The 16,035-nt window shown below is 38.3% G+C and overlaps 2 protein-coding genes across 8 annotated transcripts in view; one reads left to right on the top strand and one right to left on the bottom strand.

Annotated features, from left to right (window-relative positions):
* med12l (mediator complex subunit 12L) overlaps positions 1-16,035 on the top strand; it is a 178,650-nt gene that overhangs the window by 50,335 nt on the left and 112,280 nt on the right. The gene's annotated exons all lie outside the window — the stretch shown is intronic.
* Positions 384-15,064, bottom strand: p2ry14 (purinergic receptor P2Y14). 3 transcript variants are annotated; one of them, XM_008106162.3, is made up of 4 exons: positions 8,946-11,390; positions 6,912-7,019; positions 5,248-5,360; positions 384-3,282 (listed from the first exon to the last, which is right to left on the bottom strand). In XM_008106162.3, exon 4 carries the CDS (start codon positions 3,260-3,262, stop codon positions 2,252-2,254), a length of 1,011 nt encoding a protein of 336 aa, XP_008104369.1. In that variant the 5' UTR covers positions 3,263-3,282; positions 5,248-5,360; positions 6,912-7,019; positions 8,946-11,390; the 3' UTR covers positions 384-2,251. The 3 variants fall into 3 exon arrangements, with proteins under 3 accessions (XP_008104369.1, XP_062832749.1, XP_008104368.1); XM_062976679.1 differs by lacking the exons at positions 6,912-7,019; positions 8,946-11,390 and adding an exon at positions 14,817-15,064; XM_008106161.3 differs by lacking the exon at positions 6,912-7,019.

Raw genomic sequence — 16,035 nt, forward strand, 5'->3', positions numbered from 1 at the left:
AGCAAGGTGATGCTGCATGGACAACCACACACCAAAAATCCAGATTTTCTGTAAAACTGCTAGTTTTTTGGGGTGTGATTAAAGCCCAAAAATGAGTCCAAAGATAACATGGCAAGCAAATTATCAAGAGCATCATGTGTCCAGATCACAGCAGCTATGATCTACAGTGTAGACAAGGCTGTGCTGGGAATTACTCTGAGATAAAGTTGTGGGAGTACCATCTTACTTGAAGGCACTTTGTTTCCAGAAGATATGATGAAGCGAAGTGAAAAAACCTCTGCTGGTAGAAACTGGTTGTAATATTTTAAAAAAGCAGTTATCTCTAATAGTAAACTCTAAAATTCACGTTATAGTTCAGATTTTTTTTAAATAAAAAAACTGTGTTGAAAAATAAAGGTGTTTATTTTTATACAAACTAAAGTACATGTTCTTGTCTATATGAGTTTTAAATACAAATATATTCACAAAAATCTAGGAACTCAAGAAAACAATTCAGTTAATCCAGAATATCAATATAAAAGTCAATTAGGGCAGCTGCGGCTGTTTGTCTTGGTTTAGATATGTTGCACTGTGGAAACTAGGCAGAACTGACTGTTAGAATTTGACATGATACAGATAAACAAAGATCACAAATGCCCTGTTTTATATTAATGTTTGACACAATCCAAAGAACTGTGCAATTTTTTTGATACAATCAAGTGAGCTTGGACTTCTAATTTTACAACAGCATTCCCTTTCCACCTGTGAAACAGGATCATTTGTTAAGCAGAGGATGATATCAAAAGTAATTGGCAATACAATTTTTAAAGGGCAAGAAAAATGGCATTGGATAGGCATGACTTCTTGGGCTCACTAGTCAAAAGTAGTTCTTTGGAGCTCATTGCATCTAATTATAAGTAAATAAGCCACTCATATCAAGTATGACATTTATTTACAGTAGTAGTATTTCACTGGTTCCAGTATCAGCAAATGAATCTATTGCATCCTGTTTGCACACCACTTACTTGGATTTTAACTAGTCATGTTGATTGAGAGATTCTGAGAATTGTCCAAAAAGTAATACATTTCAATCTCTAATATGGATGTATGAAATACTTTAAGCTGGGCAGCGCAGCTGGTAGGGACTGCATCAAGACCAACATGGGTTATTAAACATGCTATATGGGTGCAGGGTTTCATAAGAGAAGGAGCACTTTTTTATATTAGAAGGTCTACTCTCTAATAAGAGCATCACAGTCTATTTTACGAATACATTGAGTATGCAAACACACACGTCTTTGCTACATATTTAAAAATTGGCTGAAATTGTGGGAGAACAGTTTCAGGAAAACGGGCGCCAAGAAAGTGAAGATAGCTTTGCCAAATATAGAGTGAAGAGTTGTATGTTAGCAATATGATAGAAAATGAAGTTGGAAAAAGGAAGGGGGAAGGGTTCGTTGTAAGCTGAATATGTGCTAAAACGTTTAGAAGGCTTTACAGAGCAGACATTGCAATGCTTTAAAGTAAAGTGAGAACTATGTTAGATACAAAGAAATGGAAAATCTGAAAGGAACAAGACATGGGGATATGAAAATGATGGTGCCAAATTTGAACACATTGCAGTATTCGAAAGAGATACTATGGGGCTATTTGACATTTAATGGGTGGAGATCAGGATAGATGAAGGGTCCGATGAGACAGAAAGAAAAGGTGAATGCAGGCAAGTAAAAATTCACAGATGGATAAGTGTAGTAAGATAGAAAGGAATGCTGGAAGATGAGTTGGAGTGTAAACTAGAGAGGGAATCTGCAGTAGATGTAAAATGATTTTGGTAAAAGGAACAAGCCTGAAAAACTTGCCCAATAGGAGCTGACTTGGGGAAAATAGTGTTCATTACGAATTGACATAATTTGTATAGGCCTGAAGTCAACAGAAATAGGGGCTATCAAAATGCAGCATTAAAGACAAATAATAGACACAATGTTGCAAAAGATGTTATGGCATTGGCCCGCCTTATTTTACTTGTGTAAACTCTGAGGAATTGTGCAGTGCTTGTAAGGAACAGACAATGGGAAGAGGATAGTTGGTGGGTACTTGGTAGCAAGATAGTACAGTGAGCTCAGAAGTGAATGTAAGCATTTGTACCATAATAATATATCTTAAATCCAACTTCAGTGTACCAGCATTATTGAACTGGTTTCTTTTAAATCATTCTCAGATCTAACCATGTGCTCATCTCCTCAGCATATTATACGTAGTCCACTATAAGAATTTATGAAATAACAATTGTTTCGCCAATTGCATTTGACTTTCTTGATCTAGAGTTTTCTAATTCCTCGGATATCTTCATTTTGAGCTGCAGTTTTTGGTACAGTCTTTGCTTGAAAGGTTGGCAAAGGAATACATAAATAATAGGATCAAGGCAAACATTTGCAGCTGAGAGGAGGAGAGTCAGTTCTTTGATGTAAAACAGAACCTTTTCTGTTTCACAGCTGTACGGTGATGAACCTTGGCTTAATGTGTAGGGGATCCTGGCAATGTGATAGGGAACAAAACAAATAATAAATACAAGCATGATGATGAAAATGTTTCTGTTGGTTTTTTTCTTGGCTGACTTGGAATTTTTCTTGAATTTTTTGTGGGAAAAATATATTTTCCTTGATATAGAACTGTAGAAGATTATTAAGAGGAGGAACACAATCCAAAAAATCGCTAGGCATGTGTAGTTCGAAGCCTTGTGCCATTGGACTCCAAGAGTGTTTTTGAGGCTCATACATTTTCCTGAATTTTCTTTGGTAGCAGTTTTATCTGTAAGAATACTATTAGGAAGTGATATAAGCATATGTAGTGCCCACATGATAACACAAGCAATTTTGCTGCAACGAACTGTGTGAGCAGAGCTGATGAATTGTGAATTCACAACTTTGTAACATCTGTCAAAGCCTATGAGTCCAAACAAGGTTATACTGATGTACAAATTTAGGTAAAAAACAACAGCAGAGAAACGGCAGACAACAACTTTGAGCTGCCATGGTCCAATCTCTGAATCAGCAAAAATCTTGAAGGGGAACGTTAAGATAATGATGAGGTCAGCAATAACAATGTTCTTCAGATAGACAATAAAGCTGGTCTTGCTTGGAATATGTAGAAAAACCCAGGCTGCCGCTCCATTTAATAGGATTCCTACTATAAAGATGAAACCATATGCCCATGGAAGAGCTTCTTTTATGAATTTCTTGCTGTAATTGCAGTGGTTTCCTGAAGTGGTACTTGAGTTGAGCATTTCTAGTACACTTTCACTTCCTAGAAGCAGAGAAAGAAAATGTCAGCAGAAAGAAACACACAAAACACTACATTTAGACTAAAGATTTCATCATTTCCAGCACCAGCTCCATTGATGGAAGCTGTCTTCTGAAGCATCTGGAGTGAGCCAGAGCAGGGAAGTCTCCATTAATCAGTCTTTTAATTCCCTGTGAATTGTCACTTTGCTTACTATAAGGATTAAGCTAGGTGCACAACATTTTTATCCCTGAAGATTGCATGGATATACATGTACCTGTGTGCACACACACGGACACATTTAGGTACGTTTGAAGTCCTGGAACGTAAAGTCGCCCAATGAACAGGGTTGTACTGTAGAAACCTTTGATAACAAAGTGTTGTCGAAGGCTTTCATGGCCAGAATCACAGGGTTGTTGTATGTCTTTCGGGCTGTGTGGCCATGTTCCAGAAGCATTCTCTCCTGACGTTTCGCCCACATCTATGGCAGGCATCCTCAGAGGTTGTGAGGTATGGATAAACTAAGTCAGGAAAGGAAAGAATATATATCTGTGTAGAGTCCAAGGTGTGGCAAGAGTTCTTTGTCACTGGGAGCCAGCATTAATGTTTAATTAATTCAACCAGAGAAATCAGCCATAGCAGAGCATTTGATGAACCAGCCTGGACACAGAATACTATTTGAGAACACAAAAATGCTGGACCATTCTAACAACTATCATGTCAGACTACACAGAGAAGCCATTGAAATCCACAAGCATGTGGACAACTTCAACAGAAAGGAAGAAACCATGAAAATGAACAAAATCTGGCTACCAGTATTACAAAACTCCAAAATCAAAACAGTAGATGGGAACCAACACAATGAGGACTTGACTGAACAAAGGATGCCCCCAGGCAAGGGACAAAACATTTCCAGTGCCAATTAGGGTGATTAACTGAAACATTAATGCTGGCTCCCAGTGACAAAGAACTCTTGCCACACCTTGGACTCTACACAGATATATATTCTTTCCTTTCCTGACTTAGTTTATCCATACCTCACAACCTCTGAGGATGCCTGCCATAGATGTGGGCGAAACGTCAGGAGAGAATGCTTCTGGAACATGGCCACACAGCCCGAAAGACATACAACAACCCTTTGATAACAAACTTTGTTTGGTGATAAAGGAAGTTTACTTGATTTGCCACTTTGTGCATTGTCATTTCTGTATTTAAAAAATGTCTAAAGCTGTATGTCAGTTTGAGTAGACTTTCATGGGGAAAATTAATCTTCATTTAAAAAGAGAAATGTATAAATTATAGCCAGATGTACTTGTTGACATTTATATGTACAAACATCCTTTGTTTAGCGGTGGTGGGGAGTATAAGCACCCTTTTATTATAAATTATTTATGCTCTCTTGTTGCACATCAAGGGTGGGAAATGTAAACTCTGAATCTGAATTAAGGCCTAGGTGTTCCCAAGAGGTCCACATCCCTTCCCCATAATTCAGATGCTTCCCAGCTTTTGTGCAGCTCATTCTTCCCATTAAAAGATTGAAATGCATTTCCTAAGACTGAATTACCAACAGTAAGAGTTTTAAATATATTTGCTCCTATACTTCTGTCTTTTCTCTAATCACCCCAAAAACCTGTTTAAAAATTAATTTGGCCTTTAGGATGAGAGAGATTTGCCACATTGGCTTTAAGGAGGAAGGGACAGGATGCCATTTGGGCATTAAACAAGGTTGAAAATGTACATTGGAAGTAGCTAGGAAAGCTATGTAGCCACTGACATGAGCTTTGGCAGAAAATCAAAGTTCATCCATGAATCTAGCATAAATGTAATCCACCATGACATCTTTCCAGGCATTTGGGTGATGAGGAGTGAGGGAATAGAATGGTTATGACATGAACTACTGCTGAAGTAAAGTCAAGCTTCAGTTCTGGAGGGGCCACAAAAACTTGTATTGGATGGTAAAGCTGAAGTTTGCAACTTTTCCTTATTTACCTTTTAACCTTGAATTTGCATGTTGTTCTGATGATTCCCTTAGTCAGTGATGTTTTGGAAAGGAACATGAGAAAGTGGGTAGGTCTCTGCGTTCAAGAAGGAGCAATGCTTAGCTGTAAGAGAAAATATGGGATTTTAGTTTTAATATGATAAAATATAACGTAATAATAATAAAACAATATTTCCAGGCACCCTGTGATATTTTTAAAGTTTTGCAAAAGGCACGTAAATGTTATAAGAATGAATCCACTGCTGCAACTTTAAACTTCTATGAAAACTTCCCCCTCCCTCTTGCATTTTTCTAAATATATAGTACAAAAGATGAGTTTAGTCTTTCCTGGGAAAATTTAAAGAAACACTGACTCCCCTCTACTGTCTCCATTGCAGTGCTACTCCTGACCTTTTTGAAGCTTGAGTGGAGAAACTGGGCTCCTCAAAGGAGCATCAAGATAAAGGTGGGGGGGTGGGGAGGTCAATACTTTTTAAAGGTTCTCCTGGACAGATTAAGCTCTTCCCTTTCACCACTCAACTCAGAGTATGGAGTTGTGCCTTCTTTTGCTAACAACAAATACATTTATAAAACTAAAAAGGAATAATCTCCTTAGAACAAAATGATGAAAAGTCTTTCTGAATGCCTGGGAAGAAAGAAGGTGGCAGCAGCAATGACCAGGGGCAGCTGGTCCCCTGAGATTTTCCTTTCTCTCTGCAGTTACCCTTGATATATCCATGGGTTATACCAGAATCGATAATTTTGACCCCGAAATCTGCTCTTGACTTACACAAAAGTATGATATACACAAGAGCATATATATGAGGTTGACTTGCAGAAGAGCATATACGATAAGAGGTTTGTGTGTATTTGTGAAGACCATTAAAATAGTTTATTTCAGCACCAATGCATTTTTCATTAGGTCATCTTTAAATATATGCTTTTAAGAATTTTCTGGGAGGCAGGAGAATCATGGAACAAAATGTTGATTTTGTTAGTTTCCTTCATTTAGTTTAATATAACAATATAAGCAAGGGAAGTAAGTTCCACCTCTGGGGTAAGTGCACCTTTGCACTTATCCTATTCCCTTGCCTATTGTTTATAGCCTGGCCATGTTCACAGTAGCTTACCACCAGATGAGCACTGTTTTAATTGAGTTTAAGTTGTTGTTTATATGCCTGTTTGTTTTATTTAATTGCACTTTATATTGTGTTTTATTTTATGCTCTGTTTAGACACTTTTCTGCCATTATTATTATTATTATTGCTTGAAATACTGATTCTCTCACAAACACTTGTTTTTGAGAACTTCCACACCATAGACTTGACCTATGTCCCCTGCTTTTCAAGACTGTATCATTACTAGATGTCCACAGTACTAGATGTTCACTGACTACTCCTAAACTTAGTTACACTGACTTTGGAGTATAACTTCATAAGGTACAGACTGTAAGTATACAGAATCACCATTCCCAAGTGCTGTGACATACTTCCATAGTTCTAACATTCTTTTCTTCCCTTCTAAACTTTCACTATCTTCTGTGTCCCCAGTTCAGCCCGAGTCACCAGTTGTTCCCTAGTCTGAGGTCACAAGAAGGTTTATATGTATCTGTGCTGTGTAGCTATCTGTTCCTACATATGGAGTTCTGTGGTTGGGATAGTAATATCATACTTACATTAGAGGTTGAGTAGAACAGGATCTTTTCTTAACGCCGAACACAGCAGCATCTTTTTCTAAAATAATTTATTCCCACTAGGGTGATGAGACAGTCAAAATGCCTTCTCTGTCAGAGAGCAAGAGAGCATTTAGTCCACTCATATTTTGACTGATGCTGGAAGAAGGCACAATTTGACTCAGGTTCCTGCGCCTGCCTGGAACTTTGTGTCTTCCTAGCAAAAGCCCAGTTTGATAAGATTTCTTGGGTATCTGGAGGCATGATTTTCTGCAAACTATGCATCTTCAATTCCTTGTAAGTTCAAAGGGGTCAGATTTAGGTACAGCTATAAGATTAGTTTTAGCTGGGTTGTTAACAGGAGCTAGCTACAGAGAGCGCACGGCACCTCTCCTGAAGCAGCTCCACTGGTTGCTGATAATTTTCCGGTCCCAATTCAAAGTGCAGGTTATGACCTACAAAGCCCTCAATGGTTTGGGTCTTGCTTATCTTTGTGACCATATCTCCCCCTACGAACCAGTGAGGGCTCTTAGATCTTCTGGGGAGGCCCTTCTTTCGCTCCCACCTCCTTTGCAAACACGGTTGGTGGTGATGAGGGAGAGGGCCATCTCGGCGGTGGCTTCCTGGCTCAAACTCTCTCCCCAGGGAGATCAGATAAGCCTCCACCCTGTCCACATTCCACAAAGACTTGAAGACATTGATGTTTCAATGTGTTTTGAATAATAGATCAGTTCGTAATTTCTTACAAAGCCCAGTCCTAATTGTATACTGCCCAGATCTCCAGCACTTTACTCCCACCCCTGATTTTATTGTCCTGCATTTTGCACATGTCGTGCCTCTCCCTTGCAATTTTAATAGTCCCACTTTTTAATCTTGATGCTCGCCAATGTTTTATCTTATTGCTCAACTGTTTCAATTATATTGTTGTTGTGTTTTAATTTTTATCAGGTTTGACTTCTGGGCTTGGGCACCATGTAAGCTGGTCCGAGTCCCTTTAGGGAGATGGAGGCAGGTTATACAAATGAAGTTATTATTATTGTAACAGAAATATTTGCTAGGTGACAGAATAGGCAACTTTCACAATTTACAAAGCTGGAAGAGAATATCCATCCTTTACCAGAAGTTGGGAATATGTGAATTCATTTGGGGAACTACATTTTTAATCACACATCTCTGTTGTGAGAATTAGCTCGATTCTCCATCTTTGCTTATGAGGATGCTGGAGATTAATGCCTGGCATTGTCCATGCAAGTATTCTTTCATTTATTGTCTCCCCCTTCCACTAATACTTTAGTGGAAAAAAATACAATTAGGTGCTATCTTTTGATGTGAAAGGACAACATACTAATATTAGAAGAAGAGAAACAATGCTGGACGTTTTTTGATCCCCCCTCCCAATTAACACAGAAGGGATCACTTGCTCATGTAACTGAAAAACACATTTCTTGAGTGCCTCTATTTACACACACAATCTACGTAGTACCTGGTGAATATTTGTATCCCAGTTTTGCTCTTTTGGGGAAGATTTCTTCTCTCTCACAATTACTATCTTTTCCAAATAGCATGTTATGCTGAATCGACTTGAGTTCTATTTCTTTAACAACAACAACAACAACAACAATAACAACAACTTTATTTCTGTTCTGTCCTATCTCCCCAGAGGCACTCAGGGTGGATTCTTTGTATTTGTGGAAACCTGACAAATACTGACATATAACAAGTAAAAGTGCTCTTTCTAAACTGAGAAGTGCTAAAATACTAGTTATAAAACAAACCTACTCAACAGTGTATTTCAAGAGACTTTTAGTAGTTAGATTAAGTAGCAATAAATAATAAACATTCTCATTACTTTTATGTATGGATACTGGAGGATCTAAAGAAGCAAATACATTTAATTTCTGGAAGTAGCATGATTAGAAAGTCTTGCTGGATTCCTATTGATGATTTTAAGCTGAAAAAGGAACTTGTACCATGACTACACATTTCCACATGAAATAGTCTTTAAAAACAAATAATGCCATGATTGCATGTACTTACCAGTATACAAAGTCTTGTTGCATTCCAGGTTTCTAAGAAACATTCAGATTCAATTTCATATTCATGGAGGAATAATGTTCCTTGGTGTTCGCAGAGCTTAACTTAAAAATCCTAGAACTGCTACTTTAGCTCCAAAATTAGACTTCAAGAATATGTTATTAGTTGTGTCTCTTACTGCTGCCAAGTACTGGTTAAGTGTCAAATATTGCAGCTGGCTAGCTCTCTTATTCATCCACGAGGGGCAGCTATAAACAGTGAGTGACAAAAAAGAGGAAATGATCTGAAGATGAAACTTTAAAAGTTCCCAAGTTCCTAAAGTAGTTCCTCTGTGTTTCTTTTCTCATACTCGTGGATGTGTTCTAAATGGCTGTTTTCATGGGGGTTGGATTGTTGAACTCTTGTTGAGTTCTCAGGAAGGCATGCCTTCTTCATAGTTTCGGTAGTCATGCTTTTAGAATTCTTTGGAAATTATACATCTCTGCTATTCCAGAATTCATTGCTGGGAACCAAATTTCTGTTCATTGATGGATTATGTATTTATGTATTTAGTTATTTGAATGATGCCCCATCTTTCTTCCAGTATAGGACTCAAAAGTATTTTGCGTTGGCAGATATCCTTCCCCCTACTCCCAGTTTCTTTCCTCAAGAGATTTCACTTACTCAACACTTGATTTGGCTAACTGACACTATTTTCAGTACAGATTAGTTATACAGAAACATTTGTGCTCATCCTTTTGGTAGCGTAGTAGTTCATTTTCTTACCAAACATACTTTTCAAAGAATAATGACCACAACTTGGACTTTAGAAAAATGAGATTTTGTGGTAGCCAGTCTCCTGTGGAAGTTACTAGAATGGTTTTCCTAAATGGACAATCCATGCACTAAAGAAAACATTTGATAGTTATTTGATATGTTGTGGTAACTGCACATGTATGTTGTTTCAATCACGTTCTACAAACCATGTCCTATGAGAAGTGGTTTAGGGATCTGATCCAGAAACAATGACATGGATCAGTAGATTCAAACTACAGGAAAATAGATTTCTCCTAAATAATAAAGCTATTTGATGGTGGAATCCCTGCTTCAGAATGTGGTGGAATATTTTTCTTTGAAGGATTTTAAACAGTGGCTGAATGACCATCTATCAGGAGTTCTTTGATTGTGTATTCCTGCATGACAGAGCATTGGACTAGATTACCCTTGTGATTGCTTCCAACTCTATGGTTCTATAATTTCTGATGTATGCTAAATAGTTTCTCTGTAGTAAGTGAGCATTGTCATGTGTCTTTGTTTCCTCCATGTGGTGCAGAATTGGGATGAAACATTGTTGGGGAACCGTGGCCCTCTAGATTTTAACTACTCAGGCTTTATGAGACTAATGAAAACAGGAGTCTGACAACACTTGGATGGCCACAAGGTACTCAACCCTGACATATATGTTATCCTGATCCTCACATGATTGATGAAATGGCACTGAACTTTTCCTTTTTCCCAACCATGCCTTGGCATAGTGTTTCATAAATGCCTCTAATTCTTACAGGCTGCACTGCAAATTCCATTGAACATAATATACTGGGTGGTTTTGTAGTACTGCAAGGAAGCTTATCCACAGGATCTCAGCACATAGATCTTGGAGACGCTAGATAATTGAATGAGGGCAATACTAACACCAATATAAATGGCTGTTTGTCTCCCTGATGTGTTTCCTTATGTTAGATATAAACCGATGTATAATAAATGCAGTAATGAGAACACAGTTGGTTCTGGATACTAACCCTTCAGATGGGAGCTGGCAGGAAGAATGATTTGAGTTTACGTAGATGAAGCCATTAGTCAGCTCTGAGCAAAAATGCCAGCTGTTCAGACCTACTTTGTCTATTGCTGGAAAATGTTGTGTTTCTGAGAATTGGTGTTTCTTGACGTCATTTGTTACATTTCAGTTTTAATGAAACTCATAGGATATTGTAGAACCAGCTGAAAAGGAAAATGTTTTTATGCTTGATAAACATAATGAAAAAAGGAAGCCAACAAATCCCAAGGGACTAGCATGTTTTGTTATTTTAAAAAAACAAACAAAAATTCAGCGTAGTACATACTTATGATTCCCTCTTTAACTACTTTTCTTTTACCACAGCTTATCAGCCCTTAGCGTAGTGTTAAAGTAATACAAAGTGTTGTGCCATATCACATTAGTCCAGTAAGTGTTAATACAGAAACATGAAGCTTCATTGGAGAAAACATAAAAATAGTAAAAAAAAAAGTTTAAAGAATCAGGAAATAATTTCCCATAACCTCATACTAAGGGCTGTTCCACACAACCATATGACCCAGAATATCAAGGCATAAAATCCCACAACATCTCCTTTGAACTGGGTTATCTAAGTCCACACTGCCATATATTCCAGCTCAAAGCTCATAATGTGAGATTATATTCAGTTGTGTGGAAAGGGCCTAAGACTATAGCAGAGAATACTTCGTTATGCAATAGACACCAAACAAGGATATCTTATTTTAGTGCTGAGTTTAATTATAAAATTCTCTTCTTCCAGAAGTAATAATGGTCTGCAGGTTTGTTCTTTAAATAAACCACCTTTGCTGACCTAACAAAGGAATAACGACATCAGACACAAGGTAAAATAAGGGCACCTTTACTAATTGCTTTGTATTTAAGTGTTTGTTACCCATTTAAATGTGGAGCATGTTTCCAAAAGGTGCCAAATCCATTGTACCTTTTGGAACCATTTGGAAACGAACTTCACAGATGTTTTTAGTGATAAGCAAAAACTAAAAGTGAAGAGCAACTGAACTGGTAAGTCTCACCTAGACTACAGCCTCCTCATGACGAAAACACCACAGTCCCCAAGAGGGAGTCATACAATTCAAGGTTGCTCCCATGCCAGCTACAAACCTAGAAGGCTGACCTGAGGGTGCCAACCCTCAAGCCTCATGGTCTTTGGAGAGGGCAAGACCCCAGAGACCAGCCCTATGGGTAGTATCCCCCCTCCGTCACTGACAGCATGATACTCAGGGACAGTTTCAGATTTGCTAAATGTGTGCCAAAAGGTGCTCACTGAATCTTTTATCACAAAAAATTTCCAGTGAGTGAGGTACTATTTAAGACATTACTTTATCTAGCTGTCAGGTCCTCCATGACAGTGTAAGGTAGGTGAAAAAAATCCTTATGAGGGAGGAGAAATTATAACCTGGCTTAAAAGTAACCAGAAGGCTTACACCACGAAAAAAGGTGGGAATGTGGATCAAGGAGCTCCAAAGAGGGGAGATGGTGGCAGAGCCACTTTTAAACAAACTAACCTAGGTCTGCCCCATCTCCCCACTTTCCTGGCACCAGGACAATATTTAATCATTGGAGGCTAGCAAAGCATGGGTGAGCAGTCGCTTTATGTGAAATGACCTGCTGCTTTTTCTGAAATGAACGAATCACATGTTGTGATTTCTTCACTTCACAAAAGGGAAGTGCTTGGGTATTGTGTTGGTTTAATACTAGGTGCTGTAGGCTATGTTTCAGAGGAAGGAACTGCAAAACTATCTCTTCTTTACCTAGGAAAACCCCAAGAAATTCATGTGGTCACAATAGGTTGATAAGCAATTTGATTGCACACACACACACTATATATATATATGCGCTATTCCTTTGTGTAGTGTTTGAGGAAGTAAAGAGGCCATGGATATTGTTGTTGATGTAGGCAAATGGCATCATAACTCCCAAGACACAGAGACACGATCTGTGGGAACCCCATGATAGTCACAAGTTCAAAAGTCATGGGAGGAAAATTTTTGAAAGGGAAGGGACTTAAAATAATGTGATGTAGACTATGACCAGTGAACACAAAAGTGTTGTACTGGCAGCCCCCAAGTTATGAACAAGTTAGTTTCTGTAGATTTGTTTTATTGATGAATTTATTTGTAAATTGGAACAGGTACATTTTAAAAATGTAACTCCACTAAATATATATACTTTTAAGCCTTGGATAGCAAGACGAAGGGTTAACACCCCTGTGGTGTTTGTTTTGCTCTCTGTGCCCCTGCTCAAAAGATATCACATCACTTTCTGTCAGTGTGATCACTGGATTTTGAAAAAAAAATGGCTTGTTGTGGAAACAAGGACTGATGGTAAAGCCTTGGTGGAGACACCTTAAGCTCTTCCAGGAGTGAATTTCTCTTCTGAGGGGTAGATTTATCTCACTTCCTGTTGTCTCATCTCCATTCTTAACTGTGAGTTGTTTGTAGTCGGATGTTTGTACCTTGGGGATTGCCTGTACAGGCTACAAAGAGCAAATGGAAAGCCAGAGCAATATGTGAAATAAAGTTGCTGGAATCCTGAAGAGCAGACCCGCTTCTGAAGAATGTTGTTTATATTTCCTTTGGGCTTTCCTGTTGCAGATTTTGTTAACTCTGAAGTTTAAGCAAGAGAGAGTAAGCATTCTGTCAGTGTATTGACAAAATGATAGAATGCTCTTGGTTGTCACCTACAGTCCTCAACTGAGACCACTCAAATGTATCATTGAATTACAGCCAATTCTGGAACAAAACAAAAGCTCTTTCAAAAACTCTGGGAGATAGGCCTTTATTAGCCTATAGACCGCCCCCAAATCATAAGCAACCTATAACATAGATGGTAATACAGGGACAAGACTCTGTCACAAACACATACATCATTCATCCTGCAATCTCTTTATTAATATCCTTCTGGGACTCAAGTAGCTTAGAAAAGACAGAATACGATAAATATGTATAATTAAAATACACAAAAACCAAGATCAACACAGTATTAAATACCAATACAATTAAAAACAGTCATGATAAAAGTCATTTTTATTTTAATCATTTTCCACAAGCTTGCTGGAAAACTAAGGCCTGACATATATGGCTTTATATGTCCAAACCAGTAGAGTGAACAATGTCCAGCTCTTTCAAAAAGGGAGCTGTGTGCATCCTGTGATGAGTCTCCCATTAGCAGTCTGCCTATAGCTCTTTGGTCCAGCTGAAGGTTTTAAATAGTATTCAAAGGCAGCCTCAGATAATGTGATATGTGCCACCCAGTGCAAGCAATGCCTCATTCCATCCTATATTGAACAAACAGGACTGTCTCTACACATGAGAAATGGACATAAATTGAACATTAAAAATGCCAATACCAGTAGCAAAATCTTTCTGGACACACAGTAAAAAATTTACATGTTGCTGTCCTTGAACAAGACAATTACAAAGTAAAGGTAGAAAGATAAACTTTTGAGTTTAATTCTATTCACAAATTCCAATCCTTTAACAGAACAAAGGCAATGCCCACAAGGTTTCCTACATATACTAATACAGGAATCCTTGTTAATGCACACATATAACGAAAATGACTTTTGGTAAGCAGAGATTTGCGTCAACACTAACTGGCCACTTGTATTAACTTACCCAGCCCTTTGAAAACTAAGAGCAAGAGACATGAGTTGCAATTTTTTTCTGGATCCTATTACATTCTACTCCCACAGCTATCTGTGGGAGACTTTAGTATCCCTTTCTACTGCTCCTGAAGAAGTGGATTTACATACACAAAATCTCATGCTAAAATATAAACTAGTTATCTTAAAGGTGCTGTCGTTTCCCTTTTTCTCGCCTTCCTTCCTCCTTTTTCTGCAAAGAGAATAATGCAAATACTTCTTCGAAAACTTTTACTGTATCAAATGACTTCCTGAGCTATGGTTGGTAGTGAAAGCTAGTTGCCTTTCTTGTGTCTTGCTGCTTTTTAGATGCATATTGGTTATTTATACCGATTTTACTGCTGTGTAGGAGCCACCAGTGGTGCAGTGGGTTAAACCCTTTTGCCGGCAGGACTGCTGACCTGAAGGTCGGGCTACTGACCTGAAGGTTGCTGGTTTGAATTAGGGAAGAGTATGGATGAGCTCCGTTTGTCAGCTCCAGCTCCCCATGCAGGGACATGAGTGAAGCCTTCCACAAGGATAGTAAAACATCAAAACATCCAGGCATTCACTGGGCAATGTCCTTGCAGATGGCCAATTCTCTCACACCAGAAGCGACTTGCAGTTTCTCAAGTTACTCCTGACACACAAAAAAGAACCTGCTGTGTGAACTGAAGACCCTGTAATATATTTTTCTACTGTGCATATTTACAAAGCTAAAGACACTGGATTCTTGGCATCAAAGACTTGTGCTTCTCTTATTATTATTTTGTCTTCTCTTTATTATTAGAATCTGTCCTGGTTGCAACATTGTTCAGGTCTACTATGATATGTGTTGCCTCCTTAATGCATAACAGCTTCAAAGGCCAATAGGGAGGAAGTATCAGAATGCATACAGTTGTACTTTGTTGAAAGGACAGCTTGATAACCCCAAAATACCTCTCAACCAACCAAATCTCAGATGCGCGGCCATCTGCCTCTTTAGTCATTCTTTTCCCAATAAGTCACTGTTTTAATCCTTTGTTCCTTATCCACAACTGAAACAAATCCTTGATATGCTTTTCTGCATTTGGTACTGTCTGCCCTTGTTTCCCTTACTTCTCTTATCTCTACTTGTTGACACCTAACTTTGATCTTCACCAGCTTGGTTGGGGTAATTTCAATGTGTTGGCACTGGGAGTATAAATCCTCACTTGTCTTCTTGTTATGTGCAAGAAAAAGGAATCACATTTTTTCTCTGCAAGATGTTGTTTGCCAGTATCAGTGAGAGTTCTGGCATTTGCATAAATTGCATGAATCCTGCAAAGGAATGGTTTAGTGCTGAGTACCTTCAAGCCATTTCCCGCTTATGATAACTGGGTAGCAGTTGCCTATTGCATGGGCCTTTTCCTCTTTTCCTATCAATCAGCCAATCTTTCTGTGCTTACTGCAAATGTGTTTCACCTTGTGAAGGAGAAAGATAGAGGTCTACAGAAACTTTGACATCTCTTCCTCTATGTGTAGGGTTTATGAGAAATCCCGTAGTGGTTAATGTTTTCTTGATGGGCTATTCTAATAGCTTATCTTAATAGGTAAAGGTAATTTTTTCCCCCTGACATTGTCTAGTCGTGTCCGACTCTGTGGGTTGTTACTCATCTCCATTTCTAAGCCAAAGAGTTGGC

The sequence above is a fragment of the Anolis carolinensis genome, chromosome 3, assembly GCF_035594765.1.
Source record: "Anolis carolinensis isolate JA03-04 chromosome 3, rAnoCar3.1.pri, whole genome shotgun sequence".
Lineage (NCBI taxonomy): Eukaryota > Metazoa > Chordata > Lepidosauria > Squamata > Dactyloidae > Anolis > Anolis carolinensis.